The 24,523-nt window shown below is 42.7% G+C and overlaps 1 protein-coding gene across 1 annotated transcript in view; it reads left to right on the forward strand.

Annotated features, from left to right (window-relative positions):
• The window catches only part of LOC128712132 (transient receptor potential cation channel trpm), a 33,289-nt gene extending 10,583 nt beyond the window's left edge, over positions 1-22,706 (forward strand). The window contains exons 3-23 of the mRNA XM_053807027.1: positions 3,199-3,361; positions 5,324-5,464; positions 5,543-5,615; positions 7,313-7,472; positions 7,571-7,707; positions 10,133-10,171; positions 13,261-13,417; positions 13,525-13,672; positions 13,753-14,787; positions 14,876-15,028; positions 15,493-15,558; positions 16,303-16,359; positions 17,862-17,891; positions 18,581-18,721; positions 18,787-18,944; positions 19,044-19,234; positions 19,505-19,750; positions 19,869-20,707; positions 20,780-21,314; positions 21,385-21,510; positions 21,574-22,706. Of these exons, the coding sequence (XP_053663002.1) occupies positions 3,199-3,361; positions 5,324-5,464; positions 5,543-5,615; positions 7,313-7,472; positions 7,571-7,707; positions 10,133-10,171; positions 13,261-13,417; positions 13,525-13,672; positions 13,753-14,787; positions 14,876-15,028; positions 15,493-15,558; positions 16,303-16,359; positions 17,862-17,891; positions 18,581-18,721; positions 18,787-18,944; positions 19,044-19,234; positions 19,505-19,750; positions 19,869-20,707; positions 20,780-21,314; positions 21,385-21,510; positions 21,574-22,706 (5,728 nt within the window). The remainder of the gene's footprint in view (positions 1-3,198; positions 3,362-5,323; positions 5,465-5,542; positions 5,616-7,312; positions 7,473-7,570; positions 7,708-10,132; positions 10,172-13,260; positions 13,418-13,524; positions 13,673-13,752; positions 14,788-14,875; positions 15,029-15,492; positions 15,559-16,302; positions 16,360-17,861; positions 17,892-18,580; positions 18,722-18,786; positions 18,945-19,043; positions 19,235-19,504; positions 19,751-19,868; positions 20,708-20,779; positions 21,315-21,384; positions 21,511-21,573) is intronic.
• Positions 22,707-24,523: the final 1,817 nt, after the last annotated feature.

Consider the following 24,523-nt stretch of genomic DNA (forward strand, 5'->3'; position numbering starts at 1 on the left):
TTGGTTTTGACATTCTTTTTAAAGAAGCATGTGCTTTAAATAAGACAAGCCGCTTAAAGGATTTCATTTTCACTCGCCTTAGTGTGTGATTCTCCAAGAGTTGACACAGCAAGCTATTATCATTTTGAAACCGCTGTTGTAAAGTGTCTTCTCGGGTTAAGTTGATTGTCATGCATGTTAGTTCCACAGATGAGTAGCATATGTAGGTTTTAAGTACAAGAGCGTCCTTCAAACACTCTTATATTTCTCTTTTAGCCCTCTTGAGTCCTCACGAGTAGAGGTTCTCTTATTCGAGTGGAAAGATGATCGTAATGGCTCACACGTGGTTAATCTTCGTGGATAGTAGAAACAGGCATACAATACGATGAAAGGTTAAGGCTTACGCTGTTATAACAGAAATTGAGTCATATTTTATGCTATTATCACATTTGTGTAGCCTTGATTTTTTTGCAGACTCAGTTAATATCGTTTAAGATAAACTTTATGTTGCAACTATGCAGCGATTCGCCAGCAATCCCATGGTGTCTAGAGGCATGGTGCCATTAAAATTCATTAAAAATTTCCCCCATAAAAATGCTAACACATTTCGCTGCAACTCACCATGAGTTAAAGCTCGAAACGAAACGCTTGCAGGTTAGAAAAACGGAACCTCGGAAAGACACGGAAGTTAATGCGAGGGATGCCAATAAAAAAGTTAGCCGACACCAACCACCTACTCTTTTTTCAGTTTTTTCAACTTTTTTACTCTTTGAACGTGTTTTTCTATGTTGTATCCTTATGTAGCAGATGCATGGTTTTTTATAACTTCTCACTCTCTCGCTTTCTATTTTTTCATTCACTCCTCTTTGTCGCCGCTTACTCAGTGTCTAACTGATTGTCGAAGATCGTACGGGACGAATATAAAAGCTTTCTATCCCCGGTCGATGCAGTAGATAAGTTGCAGCCACTGTTTTTTGCCTCTTGCGAAACATTTCCTTTAATCCCACATCCTGTTCTTTTTTACTTTTCGACGTAATGCTGTGGGTGTGCGTGTTTTTTTTGTGCAGCCGAAACATAAATGAATGTACATTAGCTTCCATCGTGACTTTTCATCATCTCGTTCAATTGCCTGTACTAAAGCAATCGTCGGCTTAGCAAGGGGATAAAAAGACAGAAAGTAGGTGGTTCGTCGCTTCTCTTTTTGGGCCGCGTATGAAAAAGCTTTCCATTGTATCGTCACCTTCATCGGGGAAGGTCAAGAAAGCAATCAATAAGACTTCCCCGGGATTCTTGGAAGATTTCGGGGGAAGCTTTGCCCAGTTGTGTAAGGCTATTTGAGTCGATATGCGGAAGGATTTTGTCACCACACTCCCTGCAACCTCTTTATCTGTCTTTCTCCTGCTCGTTATAAATGTGTGCAATAAAACTGTCTGAACTCCACACACATTGATAAAGCTAGTACATGGCTTAGACATTCCGTTCCAGCGCGAGAGCGATTTGGCCAAAGGTGCTTTCGTAGCAATTTAGATAAAAACGGGGGACGTAAAAAGGAGACACCGGTTTGTTTTTGGTTACAAGAAGCTATTAAAACTTTAATTCCGTTAGGAATGCTCGCGTCAGTAAATGAGGCTCATTTTTCGACACCATTGACATTGTCGTGATTATATTACGGTTTGATGAGCCGTTTATGAAGCATTCAGTGAAGCAAACTCCTGCACCTGGGGGAAATGAAAAATACATGATTTTCCCACCAAAGGTAAGAGAACGTAACTTCATGGTTCGGTAATAATGGCAGTTTTTTTGGTTGTTGTTTTGGGGTTCGTTTCCATTCGTTCAGAATCGATTGATCGATGGCATATTTTTCATCATACGCTCCATACCTTCCCCCAAGGTGTCTCATAAAAGTGCCACGTCTGATGCGGTCAGCATGTTTTTCCGGCATTTTCCACATTCTCTCCGGGCAAGCGGGGTTCGGATGATGTGACCGAAAGTATTTGAGTTGGGTTCATTGCCATAAAAATAGTATTGAACGTTTCCGGAAATATGGTGTTCGTATTACGTGTAATAGATTAGTATGTTGGTCAAGGAAAGCACAACCCGGATGCGGAACGAAATGCGGTCGTGAAATAATAGAAAAAATCCCTCGAAATAGCAACCTTAATTGAAACGATACGATGTAACCGGTGCCGGCCGCGTCGCCCAAGGGCCTCTGGGAAATGGAGTAATAGCTCACCACACGCTCCGTCCGGATGTGGATGTTAGCAGTACCCGGACGTTCTGGTACTGCCAGCCTGTCTGTGAGTACGGGAATTGGAAAAAGAAAGTAAAGAAATATGAACAAAAATAAAAGTAGTGAGGCAGAGCGGTTTGCAAGAATGGAAGGAACATTCCTCTTTTTATGATGTGTGAATCGAAATGACAGTGGGAAATAAATTTCCTTTTCCTGTGTATTATTCATGTTTGCATGGGTGTGCGTATTGCTCAATACTGTCGACCCATTCGGTGGCAAAATGGAGGCGCCCAGTTTTGCTTACACCGAAAATGTAGAGAATTGTTTATGCCTTCTTCGTGCAGGAGTTGAATGCGTGTCGATTTGAGAATCTTTTGTTTGACTGGTTGACTAGACCTCTCCATGTTGTTGTAGTCGATAAAGAAGAAGACGAAGAACGTAATGGTTTATATTGAACAAAGATGTTAAGGTGTTTATAAAATGAAATTCATGTAGTTTACTAACTTTCCTGCAAAATTACAAGAATACGTAAAGCAATTAGATCCATTAGAGGATATTATCACTTTCTCCCTTACATAGAGCAAAAACTCGCATTGCCTGGCTCCAATAATTGCAGAGCACTTCAAGAGAAATACTGACATAAAATCGAATTGCAGGATTCTAGAAGGCAGTTAAACAAATTAGCCAAAAATGGTGCAACAGGAAGGGTACTGTTCAATATGTTTTCAATATCCGGGCCGTATGAAAGCTGTTTAATGTTTCATAAAATTTGATTTTTAAAGTTGGTTCCCTTTCATTAATAATTACCCAATTTCACCGGATATTGTTCACGCTCATGGCGAACGGTACCGTTTTCGCTCAAGAACAAATTGACTTGCTAATTACGTTACGGGTGAGGAGTAGCAGGAATAGGCCCCAAGTACGGAGGTCAATAATTGAATTCCGAGTTTTGTCTGTTCATAACTAACCGATCGCTTCACCCATTGCAGATGCTGCTGTGGTCAGGAACGGCGCACTCACCAGTTTGCGGCGGGGTACGAAACGGGCGTTCCGGGCGATACTTGGCAGGCATCGAAAAATACCCGAGCCCAGCCAACCGATGCGTACGGCACGATCGAGTTCCAGGGTGGTGCTCACCCGACGAAAGCACAGGTAAGTGTGGGCTGGTAAGAAAAGGCGTAGCGGCAACTTTCAATGGCAGTCTCGAGCCTTTCGAGACGGTGGTCTTGTAGTGTGCGTTTAGTTTTCAATTGTGTTAGCGATTGTGACTGTGTTTCCTTTTTCCTTAGTTCATTTCATTCCATTTTATTCGCCGGGGATCCCCGGGATGGTTTGTTTCGAAAGAGTTTAACCCACGACGCCTTGTCACAAGTAAAGACCTTTGTCCCGGAGGTTAGGAAAGCATTCTTCAGCCGGGATCAAACGGACGGGAATCCGCTTGTCCCTTCGGAACCCTTTCGCATCGTACGACCCTTTCGTCCTTTCATTACTGAGAAATAATGTGCCAGGCAGTGGAGGAACAATTACCCTGAAACTAAAATGTTCCTGACGGCTATAGGGGTTTATATTGCAAAGAGATGAAACCAGCTCCTAGACCCTTTTTGCTCTCACCGGTAGAGAAAAAACGAATAATAAGTGAAACAGACTCAACACCAGCATTGGAGGTAATCATTGGGATTTTAGACTTGGACAACCATTTTAAATCCGTCTGATGTAGCTCAACCGATGTAGCTCAACCCTTTTGCTCGCAGAGTTGAGGTGGAATACAGGAGCCTCGTGTTAGGGCAATCTACTGTGTTCTAGCCCCTTTTTTCGGTTCAATTAGCTTTAAGTGGTGGAAGTTAGTCGTTCTTAATTCAGGATCACCATAGAGGATCTAGTGATCTTCCCAAAAAGCAAAATATCTCATTTGAAATCATTGAGCAAAGATTCGGCATTTATTGTATAAAAAATACTGTTTAATGTATCTCACTAATGGCTAATACCAAAAAGCAGAATGACGCATTTGAAATCATTGGGCAACGATTCAGCATTTATTATATTAAAACTACTGTTTAATGTATCTCACTAATGGATTGCGCATAATATTCATTGCCAAAAGTATTTAAGCACAAACACAACATTCCATCTGGTTTTTATTAAAGATATCATGTTTAAAAAGTGTTAACATTCAGGTTTGTTTAAATTGGCTGAAACGATGATTAATTGGCATCGTTTAAACTGTTGTATTATTAATTTCATGCAGTAGTAAGTTAAAATAAGTTAATAGTATTCTAATTTCATGTTTAGGACTTAAACATAAAATGTTTATACAAACATATAATGATAAACTATTTTTGTGTACATTGAACAAATATTGTTTTGTAAATCGTGGTTTGTCTACAGCGGTAAAATGATGTGATTGCTTCACAATTTTACACATATCGGAGCGTTTTGCTTCCAGAGCAACCCTCCTAATTGTTGATTTCAACTCGTAAATTCAATTCATTCGATCCATTAAAGCGCAGCCAAGCTGTTCATTCGTCAGTCTTGCCACCAAGCGCTGACGTAAATTCCGCATACTGTCAACATCTTCTTGATTTGTTTGAGGTTCATTTATGCGGGCGTACCAATAAATCCGATTTCCATAATGAACAAGTGTGGCACACAAACTTTTCCCATGACACTTCAGTACTGCATCGTCGTTTGCAAGCAAGATCCCACAGCTCAATTTGTAAAAGTGTTTTTTTTTCTTGTTGTGGTATTAGATGATGTTAATGATGAAAGTTTTATCCCGAACGTTGCCACACAGTGAGGAGAGTCATCACTTTCAATCCCTCTTTGTCATTCAGTAGTAGTTTAGCCTGCCTGTTTGTCGTTGGTGCTGACAAATGCTGCTCCCCCATGTAATTAAACGCATAGTCAAGATTCATGACGGTAGTTTACAGTTCAGATCTGGGTCGTCACTTTAATTCGCTGTCACGAGGGAGGGAATGAGAATCGATCGAAGCAGACTGTAAAAGTACGCCCTTGCGTAGCCGTTCACGATGGTGGTGATCGATTTGTTATGATGATGCCGGGCGTTTGCACATACAACTTATGCTAGCGATTTCCATTTTCCACTTCGACTTGCAGTACGTGCGCTTGTCGTACGACACTCGGCCGGAGCTGTTGGTGCAGCTGTTTACCCGCGAATGGAATCTCGAGCTGCCAAAGCTGCTCATCACGGTGCAAGGCGGAAAGGCAAACTTCGAGCTGCAGCCAAAGTTGAAAAAGGTAAGTGTTCTGCGAGCCGGAAATAACGTTCTTGCATCGATGGCATACGGTTATCTTCCTCTGCTCCCTCTTTACCAGGTGCTTCGGAAAGGTCTATTGAAGGCGGCCAAAACTACCGGAGCATGGATATTTACCGGTGGCACCAACACGGGTGAGTAAGCGTGATTGATGGAAAACATTTTCCGAATCTGGCAGGTGGAAGGTAGACAAACAACACCGACAGCTAGCCATAATGCTAGCTTTGGAATGTCGCGTAAAAATGCTTTTAGTTGGAAAAGCTAATATCTTCTTTTATGCCTCAAGGAATGTTTATGAAGGTTGTTTGGAACAGCTTTAAATTGGTTTTAGTGGACATCGGACAAAAGGCTTCGATGAACTGTTTACAGTGTAATCTGATACTTGTTTGTATACTTTTGGCCTTGCGCCACACCTTGTGGTGTGTATTAATGGAAAACGATCCACAGAATATTTGTACATATTTGCACAACATATTATGAAGCGAGATGTATAATGCTACAAATATGAAATTATGCATATTTTTAAAGAGTTAAAGAGTTAAATTTAATTTAGCCGAGAAAGAGTTACTAATACTGATGTGCCGTATTTATTTATTTATTGAGAATCACGGATCTTCGCCGTATTGTAAGTCACTTATGGACTTTACAACATGTCTAAGGCATTTTTCTCGTCAGCTTCTTTAACCCGGGCATAAGATCTGGCCATACTTAATGAAATATGAAAAGAAAAAATTATGATCAGCAATTGTTTAATTCATCTAGTAAATACAGATGGAAATAGTACGTTACCAAAGAGTATGTTCAAACCTTTTTATCAAAACAATTTTAACGTTGTGAACAGAGTTTTAATCTTCGGTTAAAACGAATTTCGTGACCGACTAATTTAATCTCATCCGTTTACCAACACCACACCGAAGGAACTTTGCAAATGCAGTATTTAAATTTCTATAGCAGACCCAATCAGACAACTGTGGAGCGGATTGGCCCACATTTTGAACTGTCATTTTTCAACATGCATAATTTATCTTCTCTTTTTTTCAGAAAGATTTTTTTTGCTTTACTCACTATTGTCACACCGTTTGTTAATAGCGAATGACAATCACACAATTTGTACTAAGCAAATATGTTGAGATAATTTATAATAAGCCATGCATACTTTAACATCACTGTTGGCAGTTTTCCCACACACATCATAGCACAACGAGAAGGAATTCAAGTTTCAAGGAATGAGCTCTTGCCTGTTCCAAATTAGGCTTTGTAAAGTTACTAATCTCATCAAGATGTGCGCTAGAGTCGCAATGTAAAATCTCGTAAAAAGTAATAATGGGAAACCACAAAGCAGCAAAAATCTGTTAATAGCATTACCGTTGAAGGTTCGTTTGAAGAGTATCTGAAAAACTGGTCTTAAAACTCCATCCATGGTATATGCTTGATGAATCACAGTACGGAACGCACAGCACAAACCACAATACTCTGAGACAAATGGTAGGCATGGTCTCATTATTTAAAATGTCGTTTGGTTAGACAAGCGACAACACTTTCCCTGTGTAATTGTGGATATTTGTGTGGGATTGAAGCGGAAGCGGTAAACAGGATGACACCTATTGGATGGTTTGTCAAATAATATGTGAACGCCTGTCCCACGGTTTACAAGGATGGTGTTTGACAGTTGATGAGCCTATACCTTCACAAGTTCTACAATAATCCCAGCGCCTGAGGTTCCAGAGAATCAGCACGCTGTATCGTCAGCACGTTCAAATACCAAGCCAGTAGTTTCGTTGAAGCGATACAACCATTTTAGCCAGATTTTCCATCTCTTCCTTTCCCGCAGGTGTAACGAAGCAGGTCGGCGATGCGCTTTTGCTCGAGGGTCAGCAACGGTCCGGGCGAGTGGTAAGCATCGGCATCGCACCCTGGGGCATCGTGGAGCGTAACCACGAACTACTCGGACACAACCGGGACGTACCGTGCCACAGCATCAGCTCGCCTAGGTAACGTATCCCCGTGGTGCAGCTGTCTCGGATAACGCCAGCAGCTTATGTTAATTTTCACCCCAATGCCGCCTCTTTTCGCCACGCACACCATGCAGATCGAAGTTAGCCGTACTGAACAACCGACACGCTTACTTCCTGCTCGTCGACAACGGTACCCAGGGACGGTACGGAGCGGAACTAATTCTGCGGAGAAAGCTGGAGAAATACATATCGAACCAGAAGCTGCAACCCTGTAAGTGGTTTCCATTCCTTTCTAGCCCCGGACACCGTGTGACGTGTGTTTGTGGTTCTACTGAGCAGTGCGGTGCTCTTCCAGAAAACGGCCCGCAAGTTGCTAGCGTGCGAATGTAATGTGAATCATTTACGGAAGCCAAAGCGAGTAAGCCTTGGCACTTCTAATAGGTTTATGAGACGGCTCGATGGTCATGGTCGTAAGATGATATTCTGTTCAGAGAATGCAACTAGACAAACTTCGTAAGGCAGTTGTGGTGTTGTGTTCTGGTGTAAGGAGCGATGCTGTTGTCGACATTTCCGTAACGTTGGCAACGCTTTGCGACACTTCCAGCTACTTTGTATGGCATACATTCTACCCGTGTCGAGAGCAACTGAGCAGGAAAAATCATGCTTTACGAGCGTATCATTATCATGATCAATTTTTCATACTTGCAGTATTGTCAAGCGGGAACCGTGCATAACGGCGGAGGGTTAGTATCCTTCCAGTCCTTCTGGGGGCGCAATATAAAAGCGTCCCGTTTGCCAGCGACGGGAATGCGCTAATAAATGGTAATCGTATTCATGGCGATCAATTTTCATTCACCTTCAAATCCACCAGCATTGTGTGTAGTACGTGCGTGCAACCCGCTAGGAACCGCTGTACTATGTGCATGTGGTTTGGCGCGTGTTGACGCCACGACTTCCATAGAAGCTTGTGTAGACCGAACGCAGGGGTTGGTCGAATAGTAGCTGTCGTAAACGTCCTTCGTCGTGGTTTCCGTTTTGCAAAGGGTAGATGCTGGAAAATGTTGTCGGTGGTCTCGGTACGGAAGCCTTCCTTGTCGGCACGGTTAACCACCGTCCCGATGCGTTTCGTGCGGCGGTTTCATACCGCGGACTCATTTTCCATTAGCCTCCACAAATGGTACCGCAGACGCGTACAATCGCTTGGATCGTTTGACTTTTTAACTTTCCGGGTTGCTTCAGAAGGAACTGTCGTTTTTTTATGGTAATAGCGCCACATTCTTATGATGTAATTTTTGCCTCTGCGTGGTTAAGCTACGGATGAAGCTCATAATGTGGTACGGTGCCCTCAAACTGGCCATGAAGTAAATTTATCCTCAACTAGTATCTAGTGTCATCAACCGTTTGGTAATGCAATTGGTGTAAATTAATAGCTCAATAGTTCTTTTACATCTTTAATGAATATGGTGCAAGGATGTGGTGATGATTCAAAAAGCATCATGTGCCATGAAATGTTTATCATATGTACCCATTTTTGCTCCCCAATTTTGAAAATTATAATAAAATTATCATATTTAGTTCTTAACCGACTACATCCCAGCGTATGTAGTATACTCAAAAATACTCTAAGGTAAAGCCGTATATACTTCGAATTCTGAAGATGACGTAATGGAAATATTGTTCTTGCCCCCAGATTGAGGTTATTTCTGGAAGGACTACAAAATTTCATGGCATTTAAATGAAGATCTCATACCCCTGGGATGTAATGTGCTATTGGGGAAAACTCGATTTTTAACAAAAAATGAAGTGCCGTTATTATGCTCCATAATATTTCAATCTCCTGAAAACTATTTAAGATTACTTAGTTTATGTACAAGGAAAAGAAAATAGTAAAACACTTTCCTAGAAATAAAGTGAGCGCTGATTCACTTGAGGCAATCAATTCTAAGTAAAGTGATAAATTCCAATCGCCGTGAAATGATATTTATAAATCTCAGACGTTAATTTGATATTCCTGAACAAAATTCGACTTAAACTCTCTTCTTTTTATGAAACCACCAGCCAGAAAAAGTTCTAAAGTTGCTGTACTCTCACACAAAAATACACACACACTCATCAATTCGAGGTGGGTAAGAATGAACGAACGCCTCTCTTCACTAAAGTGGTTTGTAGCATAAGTTTGAACCGCTTGCCAAGTGCTCAAACTTTTAAAAAGAGCAATAAATTGTTCTCAATGCTTCTATTGATCGGAATTGTAAGCGCTTTGCAATAAATTGGCTAGCGGCCTTAGGGTACCCAGGCAGGATATTACTGCCTACTACGGTAGGCGCATGAGAAAAATGTCCAAACAGCTTCGAAACTTTTACCACATTGCGACAGGTGGCCATACATTTGAGCTTTATTGTTACCGGTGTGCTTTTCTGCCGTGTATGGAAGCTTGAATCATAACAACGATAAAGAAATGTTAAAACACAACCATGATGTCATGTAATTGATTTTAATTTTCAAATTTTCCTTTTCGGCATCTTCTTAAACACAACAAATCACCTTAAACGTCCCACGTTCTATTGTTATCGGACTGTGGTCCGTTTGAAGGTGGTAAAATTTTTCACATTTATTATATCTACTTTCTTTCGTATCTGGGCCACCACTACACCCCTACAACTCATGCTTTCCACTGCCCAACTGACACGTTACAGACAAGATGCTGTCATCTCTAATGAATTTTCACTACAAAGGTAAATAAAGCAACAGTTATGGCGCCGGTTCAATGTAGAGTGCACCGATAGGGGTGCTTTCCTGCTATTGGACGGGGGAAAGCTTTCAATTAGTGGGTTGCATGGGATGGAAAGAGAAGCGTCCAGCAAACAGGTTGCTCGATTGTTTATATGTTTATACTGGGAATTGAGAATGCACGGCACGCTGCTCTATGGTTGTTAGAATGGGTGTAGAATATTCCTGTCCGTTAGCTGAGCGCAGCAGTGAGGCAACAACATTCTTCAGTGCATGTTTTCCAATCCACGCTTGATACCTTTTCCCGTTCCTTTAACTGTAGTAAATCCTAAATCGTTGTGCAAGTTATAATTACCCTTACCATGGGGGCCTTTGCTGTTGCTCAGATAGAACATAGCGTGTGTAATGTAGCGTATCGTGCCTTGGGTGAAAGTTTTTAATGAACTGCCGGGTATGATGAATGGAAATGGAAATTCATTTCCCACCGGCATTGCGAAGTAAGCCGAAACAGCGTAAATAAAATAGGCAACATTCAAAGCGAGTTTCTACGCCCAGCGCTGGTGCGGTAAAAACGATGGAATTATTTTACAATGCTACCTTTGCTGTTATGCTAGACGTATTAGGATTCGGTCGAAGGTTAGGTTAGGTTAGGTTGGCCATGCTGTGTTCCACATAAATTCTGCACGATTAGTGAAATCGCTTGTCCAAATAACATTAGACATTCTTGTGCTGCAGCACCATAGCACAGTGCGAAAAATGTATCAAATGTCCCGCTCATTACAAGCAGACCCTACGAACGGAACAAACAGGTGGACGGGTTCGTAAGCAAAGCTATAAAACAAAAGCACTAAAAGCACCTGTTGCCATGTCGCAGCATCGTTAGACGATGGATTTATTACAATCGTTTGCGTTACGGTTCAGGTTGGAAGATGTCAGGAACGCACCCAAGGTCCGGTCTGTACACCTTGGGCTAGAATGCCAGATTGGACAGGGTTGAGGCCCTGTGGACGCTGGAGAATTAACTTTAACGACACACCAATTACTGAGGGTAGATTATAAAGAAACCGACGAGTGCTGGAACTAACCCAACCGAGTGTTTCTCCAAATACTGGAGATATCCGTCTTTAAATGTAAGGTAAACGTGAAGTTGCCATGGTGAGATATTGGACTGAATTCATTAACCTCTTGCACCCGTTTCATCCATCCGCTTAAGTGGTTTTATATGTAGCATTCCTTTTCTCGCACAATCGCCCTTCCAGGTGCGTCAAAACCACCGTAAGGGCTCGTCTAAACAAGAGCGTTACTTCATTCAGGATTTAGGCTCCTTATCCTTACAGGAGAGGGTTGTACTGGGCTTACGGAAGGTTGATTTTAAAATAGATGTGAACTAAACACAATGTATCGTGTTTTCGCGCCTGTTCTGTTGAATATGAAATGGAATGGTTTGGAGCAAGAAGCAAAAAATCTGCCTCATTTAAGGATATTTGGTTGAGCTGCTTTTTTCTCTCTCGTTCTTCCTTCACTTCAATGTTTCGCTACTTTATTATTCTTCTGCAAAAGGTTACCCGATAATCCGCTCATTAAGTCAGCAGGATAAGTGTATCCTTCCGAGCAGGGCGTATTTGGAGGCTGGTGCTATCGTAGCTTATAGAACCCCACCAGCGTTGGTCTTGGTGAAATCACGTGGCAAGAAAGTAAGAACAAAAAGGCAAGCCATAAACGATGCAGAGGCGGTGTGGAGTTTGTTGATAGAAAATTGAAATATTGCGCATTATATTGTTCACACCGGGATTGCCTTGGTTCAATGGTTTGCTTGCTTCCGAGGAGATAAGGCTTTAAAGGTTGGAAAGGCCCGACTTGATTCGAATCTGAGCCATCGGTGTGCTGTACCTGGCGTAACTCTGTTGCATCCCAGACAGGCAAAACCGAACATTTCCCACTAATTACAAGGGACAGTTTGTTATCCGGTAATGAGAGGTTAATTGGATCTAACAGAATGGCAAGGATTCAATGAGGAGATCCGAACGTCCCTGTTTCCGCAGCTGCAGGAGATTGATTAGACAGTTTCACTAGCAAGCCTTCTGGTAATGATGAATTGGTTCGATGGAAATCTGGCCAAATGTCCAGCACTGGTGTGTCCAACCGCGTTATTCGCTAACGATGATGAATGCAGCGAACGATTCTTGCTTGAGTGGATATAATTTTCCATCCACGGTTGTTACAGTACCGCATCGTTTGAAACGATAAATTGTGTAGGATAGGTTTTTTCATAAGTTTCAGCTTTGCAATAAAATTGCTAGTGCCGTTCGAGAAGTCCATCTCTGTCTATCCCGATTGGCTTCATGTGGGTGATTAATTAAGTTACTCGTTAGCAACAGATCCCGTTGTCCGTAGCATTGGTCCAGTTTGCTGCAAGCTGTTTGGCCGTGTACTAATTTAATTCATTAAGAAAAATACATTTTTTCATGCGAAGTAACATAACAGGGCAGATTTCTTCTCACATACCCGCTCAACACTACGTAGGCGATTGAGCCGTTGTTTGTTTAATGATTTGTGCATTGACTTTCGGCCATCATCGGATGTTCGTCAACGGTGGAAGAAAACTAAAACTGCCCCAAACTTCTTCTTTGGTTCCGCACTGTAGCTTTGATTAGTGTTCTTTGAAAGGACGCAGTTATAGCATTCCAGAATGGTCTGTCTCTACTCTGTAGCTTTTTAATGTGCTATTTTCAAACCACTTCTACTGACTGCATCCTCCCTTACATGTTGATCGTAATCGTGTTGTGTATGTTGCTTAGTGCAGGGCATCGTTTTTTTCTCGTATTGAGCTTGGTTGTTGTAACCTCGTGAAGAATAGTGTATCGATGTACTAGTTGTAGCTCCGCATCCCGGATCATCTCACATCATCTCTGGGTTCGGTTTGCTGTGCAACAGCATCATCCCTTTCCAAACTTCAATCACACTATCGATCTTCCTTTTATCTGTCTCTGTCTCTCTACCTCCCTATCTACTATGCTCATCCGTTCTGCATTCGTATCTTTACTCGACACAGAGTTCTCTTCTTGATCTTCTTTTTCTTATTCTTCTTTCCTAGTTACCCACTCGAGCACCCCCGTAGTATGCTTGGTAATTGAAGGTGGTACAAACACAATCAGAGCTGTGCTAGAATACGTCACCGATAACCCACCGGTTCCGGTAGTAGTGTGTGATGGGTCAGGCCGGGCAGCAGACTTAATAGCGTTTGTACATAAGTAATGCACCTTTACCTACATTCGTATCAATGCGCGGTTGAACGCGTCCTGAACAGGATATTAACAACCGTACCGCGTGTCTATCTGGTTCCGGGGTTTTTTTCCAGGTATGCAACGGATAATGGAGAACAGACGGTGCTGGAATCGATGCACGACTACGTGTTGGGTATCATACAGAAAACATTCGAGGTCAGCTCGGAGCAGGCGGAGCAACTGTTTCAGGAGTTGCTGCAATGCACTAAAAATAAAAATCTCGTAAGTGTATCGCATATGGGACGAAACGCCCGCATGAGCCAATATATTTTTCATCTGCTTCCGTCTTCCTCATTCCACAGATTACGGTGTTCCGTATACAGGACCGACCGGAGGGCAATACTCAGGAATTGGACCAAACGATTTTAACTGCACTTTTTAAATCACAGCACCTTAGTCCACCGGAGCAGCTCAGTCTGGCACTCACCTGGAATCGGGTCGATATCGCACGATCGGAGATATTTGTGTACGGTCAGGAGTGGCCCCACGGTGCATTGGACGAAGCGATGATGCAGGCACTGGAGCATGACCGTATCGATTTTGTCAAACTTCTGCTGGAGAATGGTGTGTCAATGCGCAAGTTCCTCACCATACCACGACTGGAAGAGCTGTACAACACCAAGCACGGACCGGCCAACACGCTCGGATACATCCTGCGTGATGTTCGGCCACACATACCGAAGGGATACGTCTACACACTGCATGACATCGGGCTCGTCATCAATAAGCTGATGGGTGGTGCATACCGATCGTACTACACACGGCGCAAATTTCGTCCGATCTACGCGAAAGTGATGAACAGCTACGTCAATACGCACCGGAAACCATCGACTTTTCAGCGATCGGCCGGTATCAACTCGATGAGTCTCGTCACCGGGCTGCTGCCTGTGACGTCCGATATGGCACTGTTCGAGTTACCGTTCAACGAGCTGTTAATCTGGGCCGTACTGACCAAACGACAGCAGATGGCACTGCTCATGTGGACACATGGGGAGGAAGCGCTTGCAAAGTCGCTCGTCGCCTGCAAGCTCTACAAGGCGATGGCACATGAGGCAGCGGACGATGATCTCGACACCGAGATCTACGAAGAGCTGCGCAGTTATGCGAAGGAATTCGAGAGTAAAGGACTGAAGCTGCTGGATTTCTGCTACCGACAGGATGCAGAACGGGCCCAGCGGCTGTTAACGTGCGAGCTGCAGTCCTGGTCCAGCCAGAGCTGTCTGTCGCTGGCCGTGGCAGCGAATCATCGTGCGATCCTGGCACATCCCTGCAGCCAGATAATACTGGCGGATCTTTGGATGGGCGGGTTGCGTACGAGAAAAAACACCAATCTTAAGGTAAGTGTGCTGGTAGAGAAAGGAAACCATTTAAATCGTGTAATGTTTATCTTCATCCTCTTTTAAACGAATCCTTATCTGCGAAAAGGTTATCTGTGGACTGTTATGTCCATTCTTTATAAGGAAGCTAGACTTTAAATCGAAGGAAGAGCTGCAGCAGATGCCTCAAACCGAAGAGGAGCATCTGGAGAATCAATACCTCGATTTCGAGGATCGCGATAAAAAGGATACGGATGCAGAGGTATGTCCGTTTACAAGTCGCACGCTACATCGTGGTTGGTTTTATGTATAAGCCTTTAACATCTTTCTATCTCTCTCGCTCTCGCTCTATCTCAGTATACCGTATACCATACGTAACCCTTGATTTCCATCTATGGGCCATTGCTCCCCGCGAAGGATCACGTATTTTTTCACTGAATTTTATCTATCTTTCTCTTTCTCTCTTTCTCTTTTCTCCTGTGCGTGATCCCGTGTACGGTTGATACCTAACTCACCTCACCTTAATTGCCTTACATTTCGCCATACGCCACTATTCCTTCGTCGGTGATGTGCTGCGGGTGCAAATGTTCGGAACACAACTAACAAAAAAACTAACACTGTCGGGAAACGATGATCTACCGATATGTTTCTTCCCACTTAATTCCCCTGTGTGTCGAGAAAAAAAAACAAATCCAATTTGTGGTGTTGTGTTTCACTTCCTTGTAGAAAGCTATTGCTAACTCCACTCAAACCACCAAACCCGCTGGCGAAAGTGCAGCGCCAACACCGCAGGTATTAACTGTAGCAACCATATTACTTTCCGCTATGTAGAACGTTTTAACTTCCCACTAGTTTCCTTCTATCACCAGTATCTTCTACCGATTTATCATCCCACTATGCCAAAACTAAAAACCCCTCTATGCACTAATCTGTGTCGAAAGAGAAGTAAAATGAGTAAAACCGGTAATTGGTGAATGGAAATTGTATGTTTGTTGGCAGCTAAATGGGCAGTTTTATATTCCAGTATTGACAAACATTTGGCCCGTAAAATTGGTATTGGAGCTATGTTATTATATAGAACAGAGTTAATAAGTCGTTCTAAAGGATCCATGTGGAATAATATTCGGCAAAAATGGATAAGCCTTTATTCCGTTTAAAATAATTCGATCGACGCTTATGCTCATTACATGAACTCCTCGTACCACCAAGTGCACCATCCCCAATTCTTCCTACTATTAATTACGTGTATAAAGCCTACGTAGCCCCTCGTTCCCGTTTACACTCTTTTCACGCCCACCTTTCGTCCAATTGTATCGTTCGTACCCTGTTTTTTTATCCTCACAAACTCTCTCTGTACTCCACGTAGTCCTACTGTTAGTGTGTTCTAAAATGTATGTCTTTCTTTGTACATTTCCACCCCCAAGCCAAACCCCGGGCGGGGTGGTGGAAAATACGTCTGGGTATTGTTTTGTTACATTACGTCCGAATTTTGTACCGAACCGAATGTCCTTTCATGCTGCTGTATTCTCATCCTAGGCGCTTCTGTCCGATACGTACTCAATGAAAGATACCAAAGTGCAGGAAAATGGAAAAGTAAGTGTGCCCAGTGCCCGCGAGCGCACCACTAAGTATACTTGTCGACTGTGTAGTGTTTTGTTTTCTCTGGTTTTAATCTTCCTAATAGCAAACGACACAGAATCCCACCGAGTGCTAATAAAAGACGTTGTTTTTGTGTTCCTAACTCGTTTTTTTTGGTTGTCGGGTGGGATTTGGAAAGATGAAACCAATGATTGAAGAAGTTTTTATCTTGATTTTATGACATTATCTACTCTCACAATCGTCCGCTCACACTAACCACTAGAGCACACCAACATGCAGCACACGTTCAGCAGCACAGTGAAAAATTTCAAAATTGATGAAATAATTAATTAAAGTAGTGCAAATACGTTTATTCTTTTTTACCAAAATCATTCCGTGATCACTACACTAGCAATTTTAACAGCAGCAAAGTTAAACAGGTTAACACACAGTCATTAGTGCTCTGCAATTTTGTGTTTTTTTAACATGTGTTCTTTTATTTTTCCTCACACTGCATCTTTGTTAGCATTTCAACGAGTTTACGATTTGTACTGTTTGTGGTATTTCTTTCGAGAAAATATATTTACGCTATTGAACGTTGTTTTTTAAACAAGTTGTTTTAAAAAGACATCGAAATTGTCTGTGTTTCCGTATCCGTATCCGTGTGAATAAATTGTTTCCTGTTTCTATTCCCAGATACTTTTGCTTTATCTGTCCCCTTGCTGCGATCCTTCAAACTGTACATCTTCCGCTCTTGTAATAACTGGCCAAAACTCTGTTCGTGTTCGCTTTGTTCACTATCACCTTACTGTCCCATGCTGGGTTTGGTAAATGATGTGTCTTTGCTTATGTAAATGCAGTACTAAACCGATACAAAAGTCGTCGTTCAATGTCATCCTCTCCATTCGGTAGATGTGTAAGATGATTTTTAATGAGCATACCCTTCACGACCAACCACCAACCCGGACACTGTAAAGTTTATACCGTTGTAAATACGAGCTTCCGTTACGACTAACCAATTCGGGCTTATTTAATGTGTCCAAAGGGATGAATAGATGAATAAGCAGAACGGTCACCACAAAGTTCCGAATCAGTCGTTTGAATTGAATGTATGGAATTAATTTTAAATACTTCGGATCGTTGCCACAAAGTAGTGTTGCAATGTTATCGTTAAATTTTATTGCTCCCACGCCATTGCAACGATCTAGGGCAGACAAATTCGTACAGTTTTTATTTATAATTCCCTTTTTATTCCATTAACACTCGGCTCACATAATCAGCAATAAGCTAGCAATAGATAGCATCGGTGCAGTTTTGCAATACAAACATGGTTTTATTATTTGGAGTAAATTTAGTACATTTCACACACCACAACAAGCACGCTACACAATTTCTGGCCATTCAATGGATCTAAGCGTTGCAAAGTTCCAGCAAGAAAAAGAAAAACACTTTATTAACACTTGGAAAACGTTTTATTTTTGAACCTAACACCCGGTTTTTGTTTTGATTTCCTTTAGGTAGGTCTGACCGGATGCTTGAGCTCAAAAGTTAGTCCGCATCACTTTACCTTCCATCAGAATAATTTTAAATGTTATTGGTTTCTATTGCAAAATAAAATATCGCTTGATTTTTGGTTGAACCTTGTTTTTGTGTGCATCGTTCATGTGTAGCTTCCACTTTTAAATTGCACCTACCCAATGTCCACATCGATGATTAGACTAGCTAAATAGTACTAGCATAGAGAGTTGCTTTTGGTACAGGTTTTTTTTCCATTGGTTGCTTGTTCCATATCCATATCACAAATAGTAATAACTTTAATTAGAAATTGCATCGATAGTAGTGTGTTGGGTTTATAAAATGTAATATATTAGTAATTACACAATTATTTTGAGTTACCCGTGAGAAAATTTACAACAATAAATAAATGAATTTAATTTGTATATACTTGTATTATGGCTTTAATTTGATGTAATGTATTGTTCGTACATCGCACTGCAATATTTAAGATAACGGTTTGATGTACTTTTGTAAAACTTATTCGCTGGATCCAAATTGTGTGTTATTTAACACATGTTTGAATACTTGTTGGCATTGCTACGTTTAACAAAGATTATTGGCCGATATTTTGGTTACTAATAGCAATTCAATTATTGCACGGTGTTCACCAGTTCGCACGTTGGGGTACGATGTCTAAAACAAAAATAAACATCTTTCTTGTTTTATATTCACTTCCAAGGTTTCTCTAACGGACTCGGAAAACACACAGTACAAGGACTACCTGTTTGACAGTGACGGACGCCAACAGCGGCCCCTTAAGTTGAAGAAAAAATTCTACGAATTCTACACTGCACCCATCACCAAGTTTTGGGCGGATTCGGTAAGCGTTTGGTGGGATAATGTCCTTTCTCGTGCCAAATTTACATTTCGATTATCCCATTCCAGATGGCTTATGTGTTTTTTCTCGTGCTGTTCACGTACACCGTGCTGGTGCGAATGGAGGAAACACCGAGCTGGCAGGAGTGTTATGCCATTTCCTATATCGCCACGCTGGGCTGTGAGAAGATACGGGAAATCGTATCATCGGAACCGGTGGCAATATCGTAAGGACCTCGCATACATATGAACCGACGCATCGGGTTCAACGTATTCGACTATTAATCAAAGCGTGTTACGTCCTTTCTGTTCCTCTTTCTCTCTAGGCACAAGTTTTCCGTGTGGGCATGGAACATGTGGAACCCGTGCGATGCAGCCGCAATCATATTTTTCTTTATAGGGTTTGGATTGCGGGTACGACCGTACACGATGGACATCGGTCGGGTGATATATTGCGTGGATAGCATCTACTGGTATTTGCGGATATTAAACATTCTAGGTGTAAACAAATATTTGGGTAGGTAAATCGTCCCGTCGAAGTGCTTTTCTCATTGCTTTTTCCTTGTGTTTGATGCCCCATGAAGGAATATTCGTAAATGTTTGCCCACACCCAAGTGTAAATGAAATAGTTAATAATTATCCTGTTTCAATCCATTTACAAGTAAATTGTTTATATGCTAACTAGCTACAAGTATCGTAGTTACTTCGCTTCGCTTCGCAAAGCATCGTGCTTAATTTACGTTTACTGATGTGTCCAACATGTTTTGTATGTACGGTTGTTTCGCAGGACCACTGGTGACGATGATGGGCAAGATGGTGAAAAACATGATTTACTTCGTGGTGCTGTTGCTGGTGGTGTTGATGAGCTTCGGTGTAAGCCGACAGGCGATCCTATTTCCGAACAACGATGCTAGCTGGCGATTGGTACGGGACGTGTACTATCAACCGTACTTCATGTTGTACGGAGAAGTGTTTGCCGACGATATTGATCCGCCGTGCGGTGAAGACCCATCACAACCACCATGCGTGACGGGTAAGCGTGACGGCATCTGTGGCATTGCAACGCAACTGCCTACTAAACAAGCAACCAGCACCATCATCCTTCGCAACACGGGATGAACGGTAACGTTTTATCTTTTGTCCGTTTTCAGGCCACTGGGTGACACCAATAGCAATGTCGATGTATCTGTTGATTGCGAACATTTTGCTAATCAATCTGCTGATTGCCGTGTTCAACAACATCTTCATCGAGGTGAACGCCGTGTCGCACCAGGTGTGGATGTTCCAGCGATTCACGGTGGTGATGGAGTACCAGCAGAAACCGGTCCTGCCACCACCGTTGATAGCGCTCTGCCATTTCTATTCGCTTCTCCGGTACGCAATCCGAAAAGCTAAAGGGTTGCAGGAATCGCGCGATAATGGGTTGAAGCTGTTTCTCGAAAAGGAAGACATGGAGCGATTGTATGATTTCGAGGAGGAGTGCGTCGAGGGCTACTTCCGCGAGCAGGAAATACTGCTGCAGCAGTCGACAGAGGAGCGCATTAAAAATACGGACGAAAGGGTGGACCATATGGCGCAGAAGATAGAGGATATCAACCAGAAGGAGAACATTCAAAGTGCGGCCGTGCAGAACATTGAGTTTCGTTTGCGCAAGGTGGAAGAGTCGGCCGAACAGATTCTGAATCACTTGGATGTGATACATCGGTTCATGTCAGCACACACGCTCATGAACGATACGCAGGGTTCGACGGGCAATGTGAGCGGGAATGCACCTCCCGGAGGTATGGCGGCAGGGATGATTATGGATCATCGGACACGCACAATCTCGGAGAGTGATAGCTACATTTTGCCACCGCCCACGACGCAACGCAAAAAGTTTAATCGATCGTTGACGGAGGTGCGTCCGGATGCGTACATCTTTGATGATGGAAAGCATCTGGAGGTGCGTACGGTTCTGGAGGAAAGTGAAGCAGAACGATCCCCAGATCAGGTAGAGTAATAACATAATTCACACAAGAATTAGCTTTATTCTAATGCTGTTTCAATTTGCAATACATTTTAGGTCTCTCAACAACATGAGCGGGATCGCAAATTTTCCATCCGCTCCGAAGACTCGGAAATGTTCCCGGTGGGTAGCGTTCCCAAGGCACTCTCGCCAGTAGATATGCCAACGATCAAACCTTCGCCACCACCTCCATTTCTGAACATTCGACAGGACACTGCTAGTACCGAAAGCAAGGACACACTAACACCGTTGGAAGGAGCGGATGATAGAACGCTGGTCGGAGATGAAACATTGGACGATATGGTCGAGCCGAACTACGAAGGCTTACGACACAGGGCCGGAAGACGCCGAAACTCGTCAATGTGTGGACCTGGCAGTAGTGCTCCACCGAATGGAGCTGCTGGTGTCCAATCGACCGGTCCAGCAGTAGCGGGCGGTACAATCGGTGGAATAGGGGGACGGAGGAATTCCGAAAGTGCGTCCGGAGGTGGCTTTGATATTAATAAATCTCAGACCAGTCTTTATCAGATAGGCTTCTCCAAGCGACAGCACAGCATCACACAATCAGAACCGGATAGTGGCAATGATCAACGTAAGTTGTCTAAAATACAGAGTTTCTACAGAGTTTAAATAAAAAAGTGTTGTTTTTTTTTGGTTTCCAGCTGTACAACGGACAGTTCCAAAGGGACGACATCTTTTGTTGCAGATACACACAGAATACACCTCTATTACGGATGAACTGGAGAGCGTTTGTCACATGATAGCATCACCCACCAGTTCGTTAAGGGGTAAGTAGTGTACGCAGTTGTTCTTGTTACTCTTTCTAACGCTGCTGTAAATCTCCTTCACAGAAGATCGTACAAAGAATGTAAACGAACTAACAAACCCCGAATTCGCCGCCCTGATCGAGAAGCAGCATCTAAAAGAGTGTGAGGACGTTGATTATATGATGATGGAAAAATTGTTTCAAACACGATGTTCGCTTGACGACAGTGACGAGTACTTCGACGATACCGAGCCGGAAGAGCACGGACCTCGGAAAATGTTACGCCGTGAGACGGCAATCGAATTGCCGGTAACGCCGTCCAAATCGAATATCGTCTCGCTGGCAGATAGCAGTATGGGTCATGAGGATTTCGCTCTGAAAAACGAACGGCAACCAGCGTCGAACCGAAATTCGTTGCGTGATTCGAAAAACTCGCCGCTCTCACTATCCAGCCAGAACTCACCGCGCAACTCGCAGTACATGCAATCCTCGTTCCTTAATCCCACCGTGTGTGACGGTGCCAGTCGTTTGTACAAGAAGTCGTGTGAGAGCTTGCAGAAAAATTCCAGCACCGACACGGAGTATTCGTTGCAGCCGTACCGATTCATCAAGCAAAGCTCGAACGAGACGAACAGCTCGTTCAACATTGACAATTCGTCGATCACAAACGATCTGTCGATCGATGGCGAAACGAGCCTCAACTCAACCGTCATCGAAATGGTTTCAGCACCGTCGATAGCAGCGGCAGCAGCGGTGGCCGCCGCCGCAGCATCGGACAGTGAACGTGGCGGTTTCCAGACCAAACGCACCTCATCACTAGGTAGCAGCTCAACCGCAGCCGAGATGCGCCCGGGATTGTTGAAATGTAGCAAAGATAAGGGAAATAAGGACGGTGGTGGTGGCTCTATCCCGGAGGGCTTGGAACGGACCGTCCTGGGTAGTTCGGCCCCGTCCGGTTCGGTGATGGTTCCGAATAAACCACCACGGTCGGCCCGCTTCACCGATAGCTTGAGCGTTCTGGGGCCAAAGAGTATACTGAGCCGGCTGAAGGAAAGTAGCTCCACCAGCACGGAAGAGGTTCCGCAACGGGACACGAGTGCGCCGATACCATGTATCAGCACGAACCTGGTACAGGACGAAATTGCGAAGCTATCGTCGAACATTAAGAGCAGCACGGATGAGGATAGCGAGCCTCCGTTAAATGAAACTATGTGCTGATTTTAGTTGTACCCTCCGACAGAGGTTAATGTTAGCTTAGACGAGGAAAGTGTGTGACGCCAGGAGGAATGGAATGATATGTTCCGAATACGCTTGATACTACTGGTGTGATGGGGTATGTTCCCTATGCGATTGTTAGAAGGAGATACTTATTACAAGTACGCAAGTACTTAATGATTCAAGAGCGTCTATACATCGTACGTATGCAAAGTTGAAGTTTTTCCTTTCCATGATGAAGCTCAGCAAATCGGTCTGTAAAATCGATGGAAATTGTAAGAGCTTATTGAAGGTTCCCATATTTCATCATAGCATTTCATTCAAAAACGCAAGCCCCTATTATCTGATGCAGATGCATATCAAACATTTGAACTTTCCTACCGATAACATTTCCTCAACGCTGTGCCCCATCTTTCATGTACATTTGTCCCAAAAGTTAAACATTTTTATGAAATGAAATGTTGATTCGAGTAATCCAATGTGCTGTGTTTAATTAATGGTCTAAACAGGAGTTGTTTTGCTCATGCGCTATAAAGCTACATTACAAAATGGAGCACAATCTTAGCATAGAGTAGGAACTATTTTAAATTCCTCCCTCTCATGAAGTTCACATGCAATCAAAACAGCACAGATAGAGGTGAGAATACAATAAGACAATGTTGTGCGCAAAAATGCGTTTGATAGCTGTGTGAATTCGGCACGACATGTTGCACTGGTGAAACGAATTATCTGCAGCATGGTGCATAACCCGAACGGAAGGCGTGAAACACGCCAACACGGAACTGCCACAAAACATAGTGCTTAATAGGAACGGTTGTAAATTATTTTCATTTGGTTTTTACAAACTTATTGGTGCTTATTGCAATGCTCTGTGCAACTGTCGTCAGAGGAATAAACTGTACCATTGTGAAAATGTTTATTTTTATCAACCAGCGTTACAATCATTTTTACACATGCGAGCAAGCGTACGATAATGAAAAGCAATTTTTTTTCGTTTGAACGACCAGTCAGTCCGTGCTATGGTCACGAAAAGCAGTTGAATGCTTTTAATTAATTTTAGTCATATTTTGTAATTCTTGCACGTAATTATTTTTAAACTTTTGAATTAGTTACAGTAATATGTTTTACAAAACAATCCTCTTTTCTTTTGTAAATAAACAATAGATTATGGTTTAATTGAGGTGAACAATTACACACAAATCGTATAGCTTATGAAGCACAATTTACGATGCCCGAAATGGCAAAATGAAGATCACGACGGAATAAAAGTATGAGCTTCAAAATTAAACCCATGGATGCTAATTCGATGAAACACGGTTAAGGTTGCTATCCTCGATCCTTCACATGTGTTGTACTAAAATATGACAATATTATTGAATTGAATCAGTATGACATACAGAGGAAGAGAGTATGATGCGGACTAGCATGACCATGGACATGACCGAATCAGTATCACAGCAACCAATAGACAGTGTGAGTGGTGCGCTGCAACAATAAAGCCGTAAAATAGTGTATGCGTTAATGAGGGCAAAGGTAGAAAGTGACACGATCGTTTAGAGGTTGTTGATAATGCATAGCGAGGGTGAAGTAAAAATGACTATTATAGATCGACGCAGCAGAAGCAGTATGAAATGTAAACACAGTAAGTTGTTAACACAATAAATGGGTTGTACTGGATAGGAGTGAAAACATTTACAATGGATACGCTTTCCATGTAAGGAAGGTATATGTACCGCTGTTATAAGAAAATTATTTTTTTTTTATTGCAGACAATGGTATTGTTGCGTTGTTTCAGCCTTCAGATTCCCCCAAAGGCTGTT

This window comes from Anopheles marshallii, chromosome 3, assembly GCF_943734725.1.
Source record: "Anopheles marshallii chromosome 3, idAnoMarsDA_429_01, whole genome shotgun sequence".
In the NCBI taxonomy this organism is placed as follows: domain Eukaryota; kingdom Metazoa; phylum Arthropoda; class Insecta; order Diptera; family Culicidae; genus Anopheles; species Anopheles marshallii.